This window comes from Chamaea fasciata, unplaced genomic scaffold, assembly GCF_029207755.1.
Source record: "Chamaea fasciata isolate MVZ Bird 193981 ecotype frontalis unplaced genomic scaffold, bChaFas1.0.hap1 SCAF_7, whole genome shotgun sequence".
Classification (NCBI taxonomy): Eukaryota; Metazoa; Chordata; class Aves; order Passeriformes; family Sylviidae; genus Chamaea; species Chamaea fasciata.
In genome coordinates this window covers 10,137,013-10,154,038 of record NW_027094092.1, presented here as the reverse complement: position 1 = coordinate 10,154,038, position 17,026 = coordinate 10,137,013, and the positions used below count along the sequence as shown (strand labels likewise).

The 17,026-nt window shown below is 42.8% G+C and overlaps 1 protein-coding gene across 1 annotated transcript in view; it reads left to right on the top strand.

The window, feature by feature from the left end:
- Positions 1-4,262: 4,262 nt before the first annotated feature.
- Positions 4,263-17,026, top strand: part of NAV2 (neuron navigator 2) — a 387,234-nt gene continuing 374,470 nt past the window's right edge. Inside the window, exon 1 of the mRNA XM_066187506.1 lies at positions 4,263-4,844. Coding sequence (XP_066043603.1) covers positions 4,770-4,844 — 75 coding nt within the window. The 5' untranslated portion in view covers positions 4,263-4,769. The remainder of the gene's footprint in view (positions 4,845-17,026) is intronic.

Sequence of the window (17,026 nt, the reverse complement as noted above, 5' to 3'; positions counted from 1 at the left end):
TCCTTGGGCTGTAGTCAGAGCAGGTGGTGAAGCATGACCAGCTGATTGCCCTCAGAAATCAACAGTCCCTCAACATTATCCTACTTCTGTGGCCTCCAGCCAGCCTTCACTTTGATAGTAACATTCTGCTCAGAACACAGCATGTTACAGCATTCCCAGTACAAAAAGTGCATTTCAGTTTGGGGCCAAATCTTTTGACATACCCTTTCTCCCCTCCCGTATTTTGCATCTGTGATAGTATTTGCTAGCACTCCTTTTGCTCCCTCACAGAAGCTGTGTGGGCCAGGCAGGGTGACCAAGGCTGCTTGAAGTCTCCTGGGCCAGAAAGTCGTGTTGGACCAAAGATGGCTTCTGCCGAACCTCCTGGAGTGCAGCTAGTTGTGAATTCCAGAACTGGTGTTGAGCTTCCTAAGTGGCTCTGCGAGGAGTAAAACTGCACACAGCCTGGCTTATTAAAGCCCGCGAGGCTCCGGAGCAGGCTGGCCCAGCTCCAAGCAATGCCAGGATCTGCACTAACGAGAGGGGGATACCACCCTTACATTAGCTGTTTTGTTTTTGAATACACACCTAACCAAGACACGTTTGGTACCAACAATATATTGTATTAATAGTGCTTTGCGGACAACACAGACACGCGGTATCCCTCGGGCGGCATTCCCCGCACTTGTGTGCCCGCAGTCCTGCAGCGATGCTCCAGCATCCCAAGGCACGGGGACGGGATGTAGCACAGCGGGCCGGGCTGGGCAGAGGAGGGACACGACACGCTCTGTCCGAAAGCCTTCCCGCAGAGCTCTGATGGCGACACTGCGGCCTCGGGGGGTTTCTTTGGGCAGGTGGCCGGGGGGTGGCGGCCGCTGCCTTCCACCGCCCTCGACATCCTCTCCCGCCCGGAGAACAACTCTCCCCTGCCTGCTCTGGCCGCATCCCCGTCTTCCATTGGCGTGGCGGCCCCACGTGGGAGCCCCCGCGCTGGGCGGTGCCGCGGGGAGGGCGGGCGGGAAGGAGGGCAGGAGGGAGGGGGCTCGGCCAAGGGCGGGCGCTCGTTGTCCTGGCGACGCCAGAGTGAGTTGTGGCGGCGGCGCGGAGCGGTGGCGCTGGAGCCGGAGCCGGGCGTGCAGGGCGGCCCCTCGCCCTGCCCCGGGCGCATGGGCCGCCGGCCCGCGAGAGCAGCAGCGCCCAGAGCCGCCCGGCCCGCCGCGGCAGCCCCGGCAGGTACCGGCGGGACGGGGCGGGCGCGGGGAGCCCGGCTCGGCGTGTAGGAGGGATGCGAAAGTTTGTCCCGGCGCGCCCGCTCCGGCGGCGGGAGGAACGCAGCCCCGGGCGGGCGGAGCCGGGGGCCGGCAGCGAGCCCTGCCCGCCGGGGAGCGGTTCGGGGTGGGAGGGGGTCCCGGGGGGCTCTGCCCCATCCGCGGCGCGGTTCGGCGGGGCCGGCCCCGCCCGCCTGGCTGCGCTGCGCGGGAGCGGGTGCTCCGCGCTCCCTGCGGCGGCGGGGCCGCAACTTGTGCGGGGCCGGGCGGTGCGGGCTGGGCGCCGGGCGCGCTCCCTCGGCGGGCTGGGCGCGGGCGGGGCCGGCCGCCGGGCGGGTCGTGCTGCTGCCGCTGCCCTCTGCGATGGTTTGTGTGTCATTATTTTATCTGCCCCCGGAGGGGCGCCCGCCCGGCCCGCAGCCCAGCCCGGGGGGCCCCGAAGCCGCGGGGTTTTGTCTGGCACCTCGCAGAGCCGCGGGACTCGCAGGCTGCCGGGCTTCTGTTACCCGTGTGGAAAAAAAAGAACTTGTGGATTTGCTTGCTTGCTTGTTCCCGAAACGCGGGCAGTCGCGGGAATTAAAAATTCCCGATGTTGCGAAATTGCTTACATTTTATTGAGAAAACCCCCAAAAGTTGTGTTAATTTGCGTTACTTTTAATGGAAGACTGGCGGCCAGGCGGCGTCCTTGAGGATCTGGGTACCCAGCGAGGTATTTCTGAGCGACATTCTGTGCAGGTGGGGACCTTTTTGGGACCGTGTGTTGAGGATGGATCCTGGTAGGACGTGTCCAGGTGGAGCCCTTATGGCTGAAATTTAAGAATATCAATGCACGTGTGGTTCGTTGAGACTGTTAATGTGTTCAAACCATGGTCAGGTGTGGGCTCTGAGCTCTCAGAGCTGTTTATTCAGGGAGGATGTTCAGTCGTAGCCCAGCTGGGTCTAGAGACCAGCTGGGGGCTTTGAATGCTGCTGTGATGGGAGAATGGGGTAACACAGATTCTGGGTCACTTGGGTTTTTTGTTGGTTTCAATGTCTCTGGCTGTGTGGTGATTTCCCCAGCAAACCTTACCATTTTTTTTTTCTTCTTGAAGTGTTTGTTTTGTATTTAATGCCAATTAATTTGCGTTAAATTAAATTTGTTAATAAATCCATCTCCACAGTCAGATACGCAGAGAGATTAAAAAGTGAAACTTATTTTTACTGGGGATAGTAAGAATAAAATCTGGTCTAGATAGTCAGAAATGCTTTGGTTTGTGGCTGACTTGAAATGGTTCCTTAAGCTTCAGGATGCAATTTTTTTCTCCTATTAATATATTTTTTTAAATATATGAAGCTTAATGTAGCTAACTTGGGCAGTGACACTAAATACCTATAACACACAGTCTTAGGTTGCAGGCATGTACTGAGTACTACATACAAATAGATCCTCGCGTGTTTCCCCAGAGAGACTGTTTCCATGATGGTTAAAGCTGGAACATTGAATGCACTGGAACTTCCAGAGACTGCACTTTTTCTTCTTCTATTTTCTTTTTTTCTTTTTTTTTTTTTCTCTAGTTGAGGGGACCTTTCATGTTGTGTCCTTAGTTGCACTGGTTATGTCATGCTATTCCAGCATGGCATTACACGATGTGACTGATGCAGTCTCATGTGTCACATCACAGTGAAATCACTGGAGGGAAAAAGTTTTCCTCAGTGGGACTTAAGGATATTTATAAAATTTGGGGTTTTTTTTTGCTTGTGATATTTGTTGCTAAGGTCAGAGGCCATATATTGCCTTCAAGGTACCTGTCTGATTTCTTTGGCTATTGGCAGATTTGAAACCACAGATCAGGAGAAGATTCTGGTTCAAAATAAAACTGGAAACCTCCTGTTTCTCTGTAAAGTGGGTTAGATGTGTTTTTAGATTACTTTCAAATGGCAAAGCATTGCTGCAATCAGCTGTATTCTTTCCTGTGCTCTTTAGAAGAAAGAGAACTGGATTAATGACCTACTGCTTCATGGTGAGAGAGCATTTGAAGTGATAGGCAAAAGCAGTATTTCTACCTGTGGTCTTGTCAGGATTTATGCCTTGGCATAACAAGGGACCTTAGCATGCAGAACAAGCATTTCCGCTGTGTTGTGAGAAACCTGTTTTTTATGCTGTTTATCTTTCAGTGGTGGGAGAGTGTCTGATGATGCTCTTATTTATTAGTTCGTTTGGTACATAAGACACAGGTTTGGATTGTTTTGGTGCTTACCAGGCTTGTAACAACATGCAGCTAAATATGTGCTCTTATAGCATGCTCAGCTAAGGTGGCTAAAATTGATTTAACATTTAGCCTTTTTGGTATGGAATTCAGTGTAGTAAATATGTTTTTCCTGGTGCCTGCATATTGAAGCCGACTGATATTGATCCCACCTTACAAATTAACTCAGGAGACTCTTTGTCTCTTGTAGTAAACTTGTGCTTCTCAGTACACAGAGAACAACATTTTAAGCTGGTTGACCTGCTAAGCTGTGATTTCAGGTGCTGCTCTGCTTTCTTTCCCAATAATAGAACCTGTTTGTTTACACATTATCATGGTCAGGATTTTGGGAGGTGGCACTCAATAACTTTACAGACTGTGTAGAAAGGTCCCTGGGTAGAGACCCTAGAAGAATAATGGATTTGGCTTTAGATCTGGGACTCTGAACCCTGGAAAGCTAAGTTTTGAGTTGATCCTCACAGGCTTCAAGTCAGTGCTGTTGCAGTAGGTTCACCTCTGATGTACCGTATTGTCATTCTGAGCTGGTTTTATGCAAGAAGCCCCAGAGGCAAGGTAACACTCTAAATAGGCATCAAAGCATTTTGAGAAGCTTGGATGAGGAGTGTAGTATGTTCAAAACATGTAATTATTGTATCAGTTCTGACTTGCGGCTCCTGGTGGTGGGCAAAGAACATCAGTAGCTATGCGTTTCTTTCAAGCTGGTAAAAACTGCCTTTTTTTTTTTTTCCTCTTCTAGGTATTTGTTTGAATACATAGAAGAAGATGACAAGTGTGCATGGATGATTTTACGTAATTAACACCTGCTAGAATTGCAAAAGGCAATTATCACTGCAAAGTGTTTACATTGATTTATGGGAGGAAGGTGGCCCATGAGAGGGATGCTGATAATATCAACACAGTGGATTAAATGCACGTTTACACCTTTATTGACATATAAATTATCTGTGCCAGGAATGCACTGAAAAGGCTGCTGATGGAGCAATAATGTGGCACAAACTACTGGGTTTGGATTCAGCTCTGTCATCCTTCTTTAAGGCACATACGTGGAAACCTTCATCTGAGCTACTGTAGGATATAGAGACTTACAGAATGGCTGCTTGTTAAGATAATGAGCAGTGATGGCAAGCAGGAATTTAGAAGGATGATAAGAGACAATGGACGAGTTTTGAAGGAATTATCTCGCCTTTTTTTAAAATTATTTTTAGATTTTTGTTGTTTATACTATGGATTTTTAGAGAAAGCTTAAAGAGGCTGGAAGAGTCTTTGTAGCAGGGAAATGGAACCTGGCTCTGAATCCAGCCAACATCAGAAAAGAAAGACTGTGACACATGGACTGGAAGATCAAAAAAGGGTAAGTGACAAAAGGTGGGAACACTTTCTGTTTAAATTACTGAAGGAGATGCAAGTGGCAGAAGAGCTCCACATAATGCTTTTATCACTTGTACTTGTTATGCTCAGCCAGCTGTAGATCTCTTCTTCTGATTATATGTTTTAGAAAATGTTTGTCTTTCTCTTCGGGCTTCTTCCAACGTATGGAGCAAAGAGCTGAGGGAAGGGGAAATTGTGATATGAGTGAAAAAAAGGGAAAAATCTCTAGAATTCTGGCTGTTTGTTGATGAAAGAGACATACAGTGCAAATGAAGTGTACTGACTCTTACTGAGTCTGGTCAGATTATTGATTTATTGTAAGTTTAGCTTTTTTTCCCCTGTTGATACCATTAGTGGAGTGGTTAGAAAAATGCTTTCTTGGCGTTTATTGTTGTAATTTGCTGAGAATGTCGTACACTTGTTAGTGTCCTCGTTGTCCTGGTGGTACGGTTTGCATTTTGCTGCATTTGCCAGTTGTAATTTTGTCTTGAACCAAAAGGTACAGTGGAACGTGCTTCATGTCAGCTGTTGGCATTTATTTTTGCACAAGTGCTTTGTGGCAGCTCTGTGTGTTATGGTGGCGGTGTGTTATCCCATCCTGATGGGCTTGTGCACTAAACTGACCTAAGTGAAGTCCTTTTCTCAGACAAAACTGTAGCTGGTGAACAACTGGGACTCCTGAGTTGTTTTGTTGGCATCAGTCAAGCAAACTAAGGCTTGACATGTTTCTGCTGTATAAATCATTGATGTTGTCCTCCACGCGGAGTTGATGGGGGATAGAAAATGCCATGTTCAGCTCTGTGTGGAGAGCTCCTTTCCCCTTCATGATTTTTATTTCAGTTGAAAACTGAGTTAGAAAAAAAAAAAATTGACTGTCAGCTATTGTTTTGCCGTTCAACAGCACTGCCTGATTTTAGGGAGAGGGAGGTTTGTGTCACAGTTTTATCAGGTCTGCTGAAGAATAAAAGGGGTTTCCCTGTCACCCCATTAGAAATCTAAGCAGCCTGGAAAACTTTCAGAAATTGTATAAAATGCAGCTGCTTGCTTGGAGAGAAATGGGATTTTGGGAACATTTATTTGGGGAACAAACTAAAACTCCTGAATGTATCTTAATTGCAGCAAGCATGATCTATTGACTGACAAGCTGCCAAGGTCTTCCTTCTACTTTTTTCAAGGAAGCATTTTGGGACTGCAGTAAATCAATAAGGGTTGAAACAAAATCCCTCTATTGACTTAATTTCTGGAGGCTGCTAGAACACTTCCCCCCCTTCAGCGTACAACATTATACTGCATGTGGGGCGTGATGGGAAAAACATTTGCGACCTGTGACACCAAAGTATGCTGTAATCGTTTTGATGCACCAGAATTAATATGCAATTATGTCTGTCTCTCCTTGCTGATAGGTATGGAAGCCTACATCTCCCATCTGCTCCTGGTTCTGGGTGTTTGGTGCACATGTAGCATGGGGCCTCTGAATGTATAATATAACCCCAAGTGAGGCTCAGTGGCAGCTGGGATAACATCAATTGGTCATGCTTTGCTGACATTCATTTTAACTTGAACTCTAGCCGTCATGGAGATTATTAAATTTATAATGATATATGTAAGATCCATTTTAATGACTCTGCATGCTTGGGTGATCTCTCTCACTTCTGTTTGCAAAACAAGTCTTAATAGAGTATTACATTTCATTTCCTACAGAATTTTTCAGGGAAAGCTTACTGATGAGAGTTTTGCTTAGACTTACGCTTACTGGGAAAAATCAGTTTGGAATAATAATTATAATAATAATAATGGTGATGCACGTCAGTTCATGTTATTATGGAGTTGAATAGTAATGTAAACTTTAGGGTTCTAAGCTTAAAATTCTTAGATTTCTGGTAGGGAAGAGTGTATGTGTGATCATTAAAATTAATCATCAATAGACAGTTTTTTGTTATTGGAAATGAGGCTTGTGCTGGAAGAAATAAGATAAAGCTAATTTTTAATCAGGTGAGTGCATTATCGTTTTTATCACTGTATATTTTATGGCCATAAAGTCAACCATTGTTTAGTGTTTCTGAAGCAGTAAGAAATCAGTCTGTGCATGTACACCCCTCGAAGATGGATCTGGCTTGTCTTTCCCCGAGTGAAATACAGAACAGTATGTCTGCATTTGTGGTGTAGAAATGAAGCTTAGTTTCCTGTTTGTTTGTGTTTTATTTTTCATAAATGTATTTTTATGTATCAACTTAGTAGCTATATTGATCAAAGCAAGACAAGATTTAGTATCTGTGCTTGTTTTTAAGAGGAATGGGGTTTTGCTTTTTATGTATTGGCTCATCTTCAAGAATTCAAAACTGGGCTGCCTCCGACTTTGCTGAAATCATCCAAAGCAGGTTCTTTTCACTCATCACAGCTTTCCAGGCTGACTTTAAAGAGGACTCATATTAATCTTTGGGATAGCAATGCAGCCATCTATGTATCTTAAGTTGGCTCTAGTGGGAATTACAGAGCCAAATTCCATGTAACTGTGAATGTACAAGTGAAGAATTTGATCAGGTTTAACAACCATGTAAGCTGACCATCTGAAGGTAGCAGGATTACCAACGTGAATACTAATGTGAATAGTGAGCAGGCTTTATGCCAGGATATGACCTTGGCAACAGTGTCTTTAAATTCAAGAGTAATATAGGTGATGCTACAGACTTTCTGTCAGTAAAGTTTGTATGTAGAGTATTGTTTTGGTATTAAATGGATGATCACCCATGAGCAGAGAATTATACATTTTTGGTTTTCTGGAAGAAGAGACTTGAGGTAAAAACTGCTGCTAAATTAATCTAGTTAGGTACTGTCCTGTATCATGAAAAATTTAGTGCTGCCCTGTGTTCTGATAAAATGCATTTTCTGCTGGTGAGCGAAACAAAATATTTCTGTAGTTGTAGTCTTCATTCCTCCTTCTTCCTAACTTTTCATTCAGGTCAATAGCTCTAAGTTAGTGGGACATCCTTAAGAAATGTGTATGTGCAATAGTGACAGAAGTGTCTTCTGCTCTGCCTGGCTGAACCCTCTTTGTCTGGATGAGGAGTAAAATGTAATTATGAAATCCATTCTGATTTTGGAAGGATCTCTGTAAATGTGTATTTTATGCTTAGAGGTGCTCTATTGTCTAACTAAACATTTGTCTCTCCTTTTGTTTTCAAATATTTAGAGATTTATTTGCACTTACCTGGTGTACTGGGCTGGTTGGTTTTAGGAAGGACTGTGTTCGGTGTCAGCAGCACAGAAAGTAGCATGGTGTGCTGCACCTCCACAGTCTTACAGATGGCTGATTGCTTTTGTGCTTGGATTTGTGGGCATTTTTGGTTTTGACTGCAAAAAAATTGTCACCCTGGACTTTGAAATATCAATGCAAGCTCCCTGGCCACGCTGCTGCAGAGGCAGAGTGTGTCTGGCACTGGACCTTGGAAAGTCAAACTGATGGTGGTCTATTAGTATTTTTTTCCCCCCTTTTGCTACTTGATAGTAAACATCCTCAGCTTTTTTTTTTTTCTCCTTTTATTATTTATATTTTGAATGAAGAATGTGCGAGCTGCAGTTTTACAGTGTTACAGGCAGACTAACACTGTTTTCAAGGGGCGTCTTTCTCTCTTGACTTGTTTTTGTTGGAGCAGTCGTTGCGATACCCGTGACCGAAGCCATATGCTTCAGCTTTCTCCTGGGTTTGTGTTTTTCCTGGCTTATTATTGATACACTTCCCCCTTGCTTGAGGATGCTCTGCTGCTACCCTTATTTCAAAGTCAGTTTAAAGAGCAGAAGTATTCTCCCGTGTGTTGGCCTGCTTACACTGAGGACTTGTGTTGTTTAAAGTAGAGTGATGGTGGCTGGGCACTGTGTTTATTAGCAGATTTTTGTGCTGAGGCATTAATGCAGTTGGGTGCTGTGCTGCTGAGCCAGTGTGGAAGCACTCAAGTATAACCACTTATAAATTGCAGCAAGACTTAGCTTATGAAATTACAGCAAGCTGTGTTGTGGTGTTTTGATAATTTCACTAACTGGGTTTTTATGGAAATATACATGCAATAAAAATCCACTGAGCAGGAGAACTGAGAAAATGTCAGCCTCTCCTTTATTTCTCAGACATTTAAAACCTTCTGTAAACATAACAATCTCTGTAGAATTTTAGTTCCTGACTGGATTTTATGGTTTTGTTACAGTAATTAAGATTGTTAAAAAATTTACTTTAAACCTTATGATCACAGGATGAGATTTGGGAGCTTTTAGTTACATGGATGTATCTTGGTGGTGTGTGCAGGGCTTGGCTTCTGCTTTAAGGTTGTAAGTTTTCTGCTCTTTAAGATGCTTTTGTAACCCTTTTTGTGCGTGTGTTGTCTGTGACAATTTTAAACTACTCTTCACTGTGAAATTGGTTCAAAGAAACAGGTAGCTGTGTTTGTTTTAATGATGCAGATTTTCACCTTAATGGTTGCTACAAGGTATTTTGTTCTTCTGTCTTATCTGGAAGTTCCTTCTACAATGTTTTAAGGGAGAGTCATATGAGTGTGGCTTGGTATTGCCAGCCAGACACTGGTCATGAAGAAATTTTCCATATTGTCAAAAATGTGTAGATAATATAAACAAAGGCTCTTGCTTATTCAGCTGATGTCTCTCTCAATCTTTGTCTAGTTAAAAGAATTTGCAAACTTTTTAAGATTCAAGGATGTTTTTTCTCCAACTTGTTTAAGTTTGTGTTAGGATGTGATACAGAGGATCTGTGGTGATGTCAACCAAAGATTAGGCTGCAAGTGGTGAACTTCATGTGCCTGAGGACTCTGTGGCAGTCTCCGCCAGAACTGACTCATTCTATCAGTCTTCCATCTCTTTGCCCTGACCTTTCCCCACGTCTGTGTTACTGTACAATGAAAAAAGCTCGTGTGATTCCTTGAGGCCTTGGGCTTGCCCACGTTTTTGAGCTTTACCTCTGTTTTTTAAAGTGAGTAAACTACCTGTGGCACAGGTACATATGCTATGTCTCCTCCTCATGCCAAGTGAAGTTCATTATCTTGAAAATAACTTGACTAAGGAGTTTCAGCTGAAGTTCCAAGGATGTGGGAGAAAAATACCCATGTGCAAGCAGGTGGCTTAAGCCATGAAGGACAATCGTGGCTTTCCACATAGACTGTGGCTTAAACCTCTTTGAGAGGGAGGGAGTGAACTCGATCAGGAGATGAAAGCAAGTGGATGGTGAGATGCATAAACAGCTGCTGCTTGTGCTGTGGCTCTGTATTGATGGGAGAAATGTGAATGAAGTGTTACACTATGCTTCAGGACTCTGGGAATCTCTGTGGAAAACATCTGTAACACCTTTTGCAAATTTGCTGATGGCGCACTTTGAGCAGGGTGCCTGGTTTTGGATCTCCATCTTAAACAAAAATTGAGCTTGGGGGTGAATGACAATGTCCTTGGGGGCATATCCACCTTCCCCCACATGAACAGAAAGCAGAACAATTATTCTTGAGGGTTTTTTCCAAAATCCTGGCAAGCATGCCTCTGAAAATGCTTGCATGGTAGACAGATTATGCAGCAGATAAGTGCAGATGCCATTGTTAATAGAACTGTACAAAATCAGGTAGAAATTATTTCTGTTTGCTGAAATTTTCTTGAATAATACGGAAAAGTTGAGTATTTCCAATATTAAAGGAGTGAGGATCAGTGCTGATGAAGACTTTATATGGCACCCCTGACTCTGCTCATGCCTGGAGGATCTTCCCTGCCTGCATTTGTGTGTATCTACACAGCATGCACTTTTAAACTGGCTTTTTCTCCCCTCTCCTCTGGTGGTAGATTAAGACTGCACTGGTGTGATCTGCTGGTTCAAATCCTGTGACAGTGTCTGTGGTGTGCTGCAGTGCCAGTGGCACTGATCAATAGCTGATCTTTCAGAGCTGGACAGAAACCCAGCAACATGATGCATCAGCTGCTTGCCTTGTGTGCAGGGAAGAAATCCAGCCCTTCTTTCAGCTGCTGCTGCTGACAACAGGCTTTAAAACCCTAAGGCATTGCATATGATTGTTGTTCTTATCTTGGATGACTGTGAGTATTAATGGTCATAAATTAGCTGGGATATTCCAGAATGTAGCCAGGCATCATCTTGATTCTGTGGAAAATCCCCAGTCTGAGGTGGATTAGATATCCTGTCTCCTCTAGCTGGCTTTGGGGTGCCTTGTCTGGGGCCCTTGTGAGTGTGGGCTAAAGAGTGAAAGCTGGACATGATGCTGTAGCTGTGGCTCAGTGCATTAGTGAGCCTCCTACTCCAGTTTTCCACATCATGTGGTATAAATGAGGATTTTATAGCTAGGATCCTAATGGCTTCATCAATCTAATTTCAAAGGTAATGAAACCAAAAGGCTCAAGCAGTAAATACAGGTAAGTGCTAATGTAGTGTAGGGTGTATTCTTTGGAGTATAAGAATACTTATTTCAAAATAAAGTTAACTTCTGATATTAAAAGGGGTTGTAGGATGCTAAAGAGAACTCTTTGCTTAGTAAAAAAAAAATCTTCTGTTAGTAGTTGGATTGGAAAAAAAATTTCCCCTAATACCAGAGTGTTCCTGGAACTGCTTCTGCAACTGTGAAATGCACTTTGTCTCTCATTGCCTTCTTTTACAGTGATTTAGCAGAAGTTGCTGAATTTCCCTCACTCTTTCTGTGGTTAAGGTGTAGCAAACCCATGTTTTCTGTGCCACAGGATGCATTTCACCGGATGCACTGCTTCAGGAGCCAGCCCACTTCCCAGCCCTTATACATGGGAAAAGTCCAATGGAAATCCCTGAGTGTCAGATGACTCAGGGTTGCAAAACTTAGTTCTGTGTCCTGTGCTTTTAACCGGACAGGTGTCTCTCTCTGTTATATAAAAGGTACAAGAAGGTAAATACTAGAAGTTGTGTTTTAATTATTTTTATAAAGCAAGTGTGACTTTCAGATAATATACATTCTAACTCATTAGCCTGTAGTTTCCCCACACACCTCCTCAAAAAAATGTTCATTATTATGCAAATGGCTACCCTCTGGCTTTGAAGTAATTGTCACTTGGAATAATGTGTGGGCCATGGTATAAAATACTTCAAAACCCAAATAGCTGGGAAATTCAAATTGGACAGCCAGACATTGCCTCTTGTTATGTCTGTGCCTGGAAGCAAATTTGATATCCCTGAGGTCTGCTATCTGTTGTGATATTCCTGGTGAAGGGAGTGGTAGGAAAGGGAATGGGGAAAATAAGGAAGGAGTGTACAGGAAATAAGTCTGAATTATCACAGAGACTCTTTACTAATTTTAGGGTGTATTGCAAAGCTTGGAATCTTCCAGACTCAAGGGTCTTCCAGAAAGGGAGGCATTAGGGAGAGACAGACATGCATTTGTCAGTATTTATTTTTAGGCACTCAGTGTTAGGGGTTTTTCTGCTTGATTATAGTCTACTTTGACAGATGTAGTATAGATTTATTTATGCTTGCACACTGCAGCAATTCATAACTTTAAGAAACAAATATTAGTGACATCTTCCAGTAGCAGCAAAGCTCTAGTATATTCTTTAACAAAGAAATTAAGTTTCTCTGTTAAGGTGTAGATCCAGTACAACAGATAACTTCAAGCATATTTACTGGTGCAGTGCAGATGAAGGAATTCTTAGTGAGTGTGACAAATATGTATTTCTTAGGTATTCCTGCTTGAAAAGCATCATGTCTGTGTTTGCATTCACATTCATGTGTTACTTTCAGAGGATTGTTAGGAGGAATACTTTAAATGTAGCAGAACCTGGCAGTAAAATAGGTGAGTTACAGATGAATATGGATATCTTCTTCTAAAATGGTTCAAGGTCACACTGGTCTAACTAACTGGTAGGAGACTGCTGGACTAAGTGAACTTATCCTCCCAGCTGAATTCCCTTTGTAATACAGTACTTTATTATTGTTTTCTACATCAAGTCGTAATTTCCCTTTGCAGAGGAAGGCTAGAAGAGATAATACATGTGAGTTTCTTGCCTTTTCTTGCACATATCCTTTCTGCCGGTCAGTCCACACTCTGTTTCTGCTCTTTACCCAGAGGAAGGATGTGACAGTGACCCGTGGTCTCTGTGCACAGCATTGTGAGGAGATGGAGCCAGTGTAGGTACCTCAGCCTTTCTCCAACTACTCAGGAGTCTACTGCAGCTTCTGATGGGAACCAGACTCATTTTTGGGAGACTAAGAGACTCCTGAAACATTCCCATGGAAGTAAAAGTCGGTGAGACGATGGACATAATTTTTTTTTTTTGGTAGAATAAAAAAAAAAAAAACCTTTCCCTTTTTGTGGTAGAATTATAAAAATCCCTTCTTTACAGAAGACTGTCATTCATCCTTTAGAAAGAAGTGATCTGGCTTACAAATTAGCTTGTCCTTGCAGCATTAGGGAAAAAATAGCCTGGTATTGAAGACTGTGATTCCTTTTCTTGCTAACAGATTATGATGTGTAGATGTCTCTTGAGGCCATCGCACATTGATGGTAATAAATATGTGCTCAGACTTGCATAGCTATTTTTCAAGTATCTGCACTAAAAAAAGGAGTTGTATTCAAGGCAGCTGAGGGGCAAGAGAGTAGCTTCTGAGGTCTGTTAACAGTTGAGAAATTCTAGACAAGGTAGGCTTGTTATGAAAAGCCTCACTTATAGGTGGAAAATGAGAACTCTACGTGCTGCTAGCATTTAGCTTGCAGTTTATTTTCTAAAGTCTTTCAGTTCTTCATTGTGATGACAGCAGCGACTATCAGATCCTCAGTAACTTGGAGGATTTGTTTTGGATAAACAACATACATCCCATACGACTACTCCAAAAATGTAACAAGGCAGATGGAATTGCCTGTGTTATTTCCTTGTCTCTCTCTAAAGTCTCCTAATTCAGATGCCTTGTTTTCTTCATTGATGTTCGCTGTATCGTGTCAAACAAGGTAATGAATTTTTAAAATGTCATCAATTTAGTACTGTGATACTCAAAATTTTTAAGTAAATCCTGTGAATGCAGTAGGAATGATAGTGGTTAGAAACTGGAGAGATCACAGAATTGCAAGACTTAGGGTAAGGAAAGCTGGATTGTAGTTAAATTTTTTTGTGATATGAACTGGACCTCAGTTGTTCTATTATTGTTCCATTGGTTCATAACATGAATGTTAAACTAATCAAAGAAAAACTAGATGGTACCAATTCAGTTATTGAAAGTGTGCCCATCCCATATCAGCCTTGATCAAAATCAACACAAGATATTAGAAATAAATGAAAGTTGCATCAGCCATATCTTAATTGCATAATGTTTGAGCTTTAATGCTTTTTAGGCTGGTAGCTCACATTCTGTGAATGAGAAGACCACCACAAAACATCAGAAAGAGATCTTTATTTCAAACATTTAATTTTTGCAGGTTTTAAATACTGCACTCCATTGATGTGAAACTCATATTAATCTTATGTGCTGGTTTGTTGTTATTGTCTTTTTAATTTGCCTTCCAAACTGGCATCATTTTGATTAATATGCTGGCTGCTGGAGCTCTGGCTTGGCAATAGGAAGAGCCTGTCTTCAAACTCCTTTTCCTTTAAGATGCTTGACTAAATAAAAGGAAGATTAGTTATAGTGTGTATGTGTTAGGACTGGAATAAATTATTCATAAATATTTATCAGGTGGGGAAAATAAATCCATGGGTGCATCCTTTTAAAACTCAGATGACATGACATAATAGACCAGTTGGCAGAGGATGAAAGGTGAGTGTGGGGGAGATTTTTCACCTTGTGTAAACTATGTAGTAACCTGAAGTGCAGTGCAGCATGTTGAAATGCCAAAATAGATGGCAGCATGTACAGGCAAGGGCCTTTCTAGATAGATAGGCAAATAAAGGATTGCTTTCCTAAGAGCCTGGAACTTGGAATTGATGGTGGGTGGTCTAATGCCGTGCACTGTATTCACAGTGGCTGAGTGTGAAGTCAATGTGTTTAACGCTTTGACAGAATCACAGTGAGAAAGATTCATTCTGAGTGGCATTAGCAGAAAATCTGAATTTTGTACCATCCATTGTGATCAGTAATGGCATAAACACAATGATTTTAGTCTTCTGAACTCCCCTGTCTTTATCTGTAGGTGTATTTTCGGCTTGTAGATGTAGCTGTTGGATTTTTCCATGTGTATAATTGTATCTCTTCCTGGAGGAGAATATTAGTTTCCAATTGCCGATTGTAAATAATAGCAGGAAAGATGGAGCTCTGTGGTTCAGGAGGGGAGTGTGTGAAAGAAAATCCTTCCCCTCTCATTCTCTAGGTTGTTTTGGCAGGATCTCAGTTGGGAAGTGCTGCAGCTTGGTGGTGATAACTGGCCCAGCCTGGGTGTGTTCCAATACCAAGAAGCATCTCTGGAGCTTTACTAAAAACTTTAACCAAAAGAACCTTTCACAGTCTGAGTGTGTCACAGGGGTTGGACTGATCTGTCTGCTACTGTCCTGCTGCTGCAGCTTCACATTTCAAGGGCTGCTTTGTTTGGGTGACCCCTCAGTGCTGCCCTACACAGATGAGGAAATCTGAGACACACAGTTCCCAGTATAGGATTCCTCTTGGATTAAGCTAATTTTTTGGTGGTGTTTTTTGTTTTTGTTTTTTTTTTTTTTTCCTCCATTTGGAGGTGGGCATCATTTTCAGATTAATCCAGCTGTTAGCATAGCCCTGTGTGGCTTTTAGGCAATGTAGCTCCAAGGTCTTCGGCTGATCTTTGGGAGAATAGAAGAGTGAGGGAGGATGGGAAGCTGGCAGAGAATTGGCTTGTTCTTGCAGTGGTGGTTTTGTTTTTTATTTGGGGTTTTTGTTGCTGTTAGCAAAACAGAAGTTAGAAATGGATAATCGTGATAAATAATGAGAAATACTTGTTTGAGTCTTGCAGAAAAGAACACAAGACACATGGAAAGCAAGTATGATGCAAGCATTCACCTCGTATGAGGAAATCTGCTTAAAAATCTTTATTTCTAAACAATAACAAAAACTCCTAAACAAACAAAAAATACCTCTTATAAACCACAACAAAACCACAATGCTCTGCAGCGTGTGAATGACTGTACTGCTCCATAGTAGCTTTTTTTTTTTTTCTGTTCCTTAGTGGCTTTTCATGAGTGCATCGAGGTGCAGACAATTCCTGTCTGTATAGAGTTTTGGTGTGTTCTGAAAAAGAGTGAGAAATGTCCTACAGAGTCAGAGGTGTTTATGGAAATGGGGGTGATCCCCCTCAGGTGCCGCCCTGTGTTCCTGGAGAGCAAGGACAGCTGAAAATCTTTGTCTAATCGACATTAGTTGTGCATGTTTTTGAAGATGATGGAGTAACTGCTGTCCTCTCCTCCCTGTCATTTCCATTTCCTCTGCCATAGGGTGGTGGATCATGACTGATAACACTTTGTCTGCAGTAAAAGCTGGTTGCTATCAAGTGCAGAAGGATTTAGGATTAAGATTGTTCCAAGATGTTTTGAATGTCTCAAGAGGTGTGTGTGTAAACAAATCATACATGCTAATTAGTTTATCTTGCTAGGTATCTTCCAAGTAAACCACAAATTTATTTAATAGATCTTAATAATGATTTTGGATGAGAGCATGTTATGAAGGTGTCTTTTGTCCTGTTTCTTTGGGTTACAGTCATGGTTCCTATAGCAATTTCTCCAGTAAGCCTTTTCAGCAGGTGTATTTCAAGTATTTCTTATTTTTCAGTGGATCTTTTCTAGGGTGGAAAGCTGGAATCCATAAATGACTTTACAAATGACCTTATAAAGCATTTCAAACAACGCCAGCAAGTCTTGAAAGCTGTTCTGGGGTTGAGGGGAGTCTAAGTTAGGGAATGGAGAGAGGAAGGGACAGAGTCTGTCCTGCCTCAACCCTGGCAAGTGCTGTGTGCCCCACAGTCCCTGCTGGTAGTTGTGCTCCATTCACCCAGCAGAGCGTCAGCTGCATCTGTTCCTGGGTTAGGAGGACAACCCCATCCCTGAGGAACCTCCACGTGGACAAGCCGCAACCTCATGCTGCCAGAAGTGCCCCAGGGTGTGTTGTAGCTGCTGCCCCAGCTGGGTTTGGGCCTTTTGAGGAGCGGGGGTGTAGAGACTGTTAGTGTGGTCCTTCTGGGGATACAACAGCATCTAATTATG